The sequence below is a fragment of the Erythrolamprus reginae genome, chromosome 5, assembly GCF_031021105.1.
Source record: "Erythrolamprus reginae isolate rEryReg1 chromosome 5, rEryReg1.hap1, whole genome shotgun sequence".
Classification (NCBI taxonomy): Eukaryota; Metazoa; Chordata; class Lepidosauria; order Squamata; family Dipsadidae; genus Erythrolamprus; species Erythrolamprus reginae.
The window spans coordinates 108,478,499-108,482,250 of NC_091954.1; the positions used below are offsets into that span (position 1 = coordinate 108,478,499).

Sequence of the window (3,752 nt, forward strand, 5' to 3'; positions counted from 1 at the left end):
ACACACTTCCTCCGCGAGGCGTGTGTGACCTGTTGCTCGCCAGAGGCGCTCCGAGGGGGCCCGCGTGGGGGGGGATAGGGAGAGAGCGCTCTCGCCTCCTCCGAGGCCCGCCCCTCCCTCCTGCCAATGCCCCCTCCCCTCCCCATTCCCACCACCACGAAGCCGAGCCGAGCCGAGCCGGCGGACTGGCTGGGCGCGGGCGCGCGCGGGCTGAGGGGGGGAGGGGGCGAAAGCCCCGCCCCCTTTCATGCAAAACTCCGCCGGGGAGACTTGTCCTCAGTGGAAGGGAGCCGGAGCGCGCTGATTGGCCGGGGCGGAGGCATTTATTCCCTGACAAGCCCCCCATCACATGGATGGGTTGTCTATTAACTTGTTCAAAAAAGTATCCGGAGTTGTCAAGGCAGGGAGAGAGAAAGGGAGAGAGAGAGAAAGAAAGAAAGAAAGAAAAAGAAAGAAAGAGAGAAAGAAAGAAAGAGAAAGCAGGGGGAAAGGGAGAGTGTTTGGCGGGGGGTGGGGTGGGGGGGCCAGCACGACAAAGCCCTGCAAGAGAAGGACGGGAGGGAGGGGGGGCAACAAGGATCCGGGGCCGATTCCTTAAGACTCCGAGCACCGGCGAGTAAGGGGGAGGGAGGGAGGGGGGGAGAAAGGGGGCGAGCAGAGCCCGCCGCAAGGAAGGAAGGAAGGAAGGAAGGAAGGAAGGAAGGAAGGAAGGAAGACGCCGGAAGGTCCTGGAAGAAGTTTCCCTCCGCGGAGAAGGTTCGAATCCCGCCTCCTTTGTTATGAAGCGCCGCGAGTAACCCGTCCGAAGGCTGCAGTCGTCGATCTTGCTGCTTGCTGTCGCCGGCCGGTTGAAGGCGATCCCGGCGCCGCGATCTCCCCTCCTCGGCGGAGTTTTTTCGGTGCTGGGAGGGAGAGCGGGCCGCTTTTGCTGCTGACTTCCACGGAGGCTCCTCGCAGCTGGCTTGGCTTGGCCGGCGAGCAAGAGGGGTGGGGGGGAGAGTTTCCCCTTGTTGTTGCTGCCGTTGCTGTTGCTTGGATTCCGACCGGGAGGGGCAAAGCCAGCGGCCGTCGGACTTCTCCGCCGCCCCCCCACCCTCCACCCATGAGCTCCCGTCGCTTCTAAAGCGCCCGTTTTCCCGGGCTTTGCCGGTTCGAGCCTCGCCGCCGCTGCTTGCGGGCGAAAAAAAACACCCCAACTCAACACAACTCAACACAACAACAACCGCCCGAATGTACAACATGATGGAAAGCGACCTGAAGCCTCCCGCCCCGCAGGCGACGCCGGGGGCCAACAGCAACGCCGGGGGCGCCAACAGCCAAAAGAACAGCCCCGACCGGGTCAAAAGACCCATGAACGCTTTCATGGTCTGGTCCCGGGGCCAGCGGCGGAAGATGGCGCAGGAGAACCCTAAGATGCACAACTCGGAGATCAGCAAGCGCCTGGGCGCCGAGTGGAAGCTGCTTTCCGAGGCCGAGAAGCGGCCCTTCATCGACGAGGCCAAGCGGCTGCGCGCCCTGCACATGAAGGAACACCCGGATTACAAATACAGGCCCCGTCGGAAAACCAAGACCCTGATGAAGAAGGATAAGTACACGCTGCCCGGGGGGCTCCTGGCGCCCGGAGCCAACTCCATGGGCCCCGGCGTCGGGGCTCCTCTGGGCTCGGCCGGCGGGGTCAACCAGCGCATGGACGGCTACGCTCACATGAACGGCTGGGCCAACGGCGGCTACGGCATGATGCAGGACCAGCTGGGCTACCCCCAGCACCCGGTGGGGCTCAACGCCCACAACGCTGCCGCCGCCGCCGCAGCAGCCGCCGCCGCCGCTCAGATGCAGCCCATGCACCGTTACGACGTGAGCGCCCTGCAGTACAACTCCATGGCCGGCTCGCAGAGCTACATGAACGGCTCGCCCACCGCCTACGGCGCCATGTCCTACGCCCAGCAGCAAGCCGCCCAGACGGCCTCCATGGGCCCGCTCAGCACCATGGGCTCGGGAGTCAAGACGGAATCCAGCGCCAGCCCGCCCGTCGTCACCTCCTCGTCCCACGCCAGGGCTCCGTGCCAAGGCGGAGATCTCCGGGATATGATCAGCATGTACCTGCCCGGCTCCGACGTGGCCGAACCGGGCCCCCCGAGCAGACTGCATATGGCCCAACATTACCAGAACGCCCCGGTGCCCGGAGCGGCGATAAACGGCACGTTGCCTCTGTCCCACATGTAAGACCCGAGAGGGGGGGGAGCGGGAGAGGAGGAAGAGGAGGAAGAAGGGGGGGCTCGGCAGGAAAGAGAGCGAGGAAACAGCCCCCCCTCCAACCGTGGAAGAAGACAAACTTTTTCTTAGCCGTGTTGGACTCTTCTGCCTCCCCCTCCCTCCTCACTCACACGCCCTCTTCTTCCTCTCCTTTTTCTGGGGGGAGGTGGGGGGGGCGGCGGCGGTGAGGATTGGGGGGTGTATGGGGGGGAGTAGAGGGAGCGGGCTGGCACTATTTTTGTACAGAGAAATAACTAGGGTAGGGGAAAAAGCAGATCGCGTACGACCTTTTAAAAGCAAAGCAAAACCAGAAAGGGAAAAAGAAACAAAACCGCCACCTATTAATAATGATAATAATAATAATATTGATATTAATATTAATAACCCGAGCAGGAACTTGTACAGGAACTTTTTCCCACCCCCCAACCCCCCAAATCCTCTCCGCTTGGAGAGGGATCAACTGCACTCTACTTGTTTTAAAGCCCCCCCACCAAATTTCTCTTCTCTTATCCTCCCCCCCCCCGCAGTACTTTGCAAAGTTTTTTTAAATTCAAATTTTTAAACCATATTCTTTCTTTTTTTTTAGAAAGAGACCTAGGAAAGAGGAAGAGGGGGAAATAGACCCAGGGAACGGGGGATGGGAAATGTTTTAATATTTGCAAGCAACTTTTTGTACAGTATTTATCGAAACAAAAACATGGCAATCGGAAAAAAAAAGTTCTTTGTTTATATTAAAAGAGAGAGTCAGAGCGGTGGGAGGGGGAAGGGAAACCTTAAGCGTTTGCCAATTATTTTTTAAAAGACCACCAAAATCTGCTAACGACGCTGGAGCGATTGCAAATGAATTCGTAGGAGCAAGGCGCACACACAAAATAAAGAGGTGAATTTTACTTTTAAAAAATCTGGGCCTTTTAATTGCTTTAGCAAAATTGTACAAACGGCAAAAAAAAAATAGAATAAGTAATTGCATACCACTGAAGTGTTTTGTTTTTATTTTTAATTAAACAAAGGGCAACAGTTTAGGGTGTAGTAATATTTTTTTTTACACATTGTTAAAAGCAAACAAGCCTTGCCTTGCAGGGTCATATACTTTTGTTAATTTAAAATAGCCTTTTTTGTTTTCCAAACTTTATCCTGTTTGGCTAAAAGGACAACACAAGAGCAACCTAAAACTGTGTTTGAAATATTTTCTTATGGTTTGTAATATTTCTGTAAATTTATTGTGATGGCATTTTTAAGTTCTTTTATTACCCCCCTCTTCTCATTTCCAGTAGTTGTACTTTTAAAACTCTTTTAAAACTGTGTATTATCTGAAATCAGTCTGGCAACAGTCCTTCATATATTTATATATACATACGTGTGTAGGTATGAACACACACACACACGAGAATATGTATATATACCCATATATATAAATATATATAAATATATATATATTTGAACTAATATCATCCTTTTAAACAGGTTCATATCCAACCTCAGTTTTTACACCATTATAC

At 54.3% G+C, this 3,752-nt stretch overlaps 1 protein-coding gene across 1 annotated transcript; it reads left to right on the top strand.

The window, feature by feature from the left end:
• The first annotated feature begins 349 nt into the window (after positions 1-349).
• SOX2 (SRY-box transcription factor 2) lies at positions 350-3,272 on the top strand. Its single transcript, XM_070753691.1, has one exon. The coding sequence runs from the start codon at positions 1,231-1,233 to the stop codon at positions 2,221-2,223; it is 993 nt and encodes a 330-aa protein (XP_070609792.1). The 5' UTR covers positions 350-1,230; the 3' UTR covers positions 2,224-3,272.
• Positions 3,273-3,752: the final 480 nt, after the last annotated feature.

What these genes read in the sequence shown, in the direction of transcription:
- SOX2 (XM_070753691.1), top strand. Translation starts at nt 1,231, where the DNA reads ATGTACAACATGATGGAAAGCGACCTGAAGCCTCCCGCCCCGCAGGCG.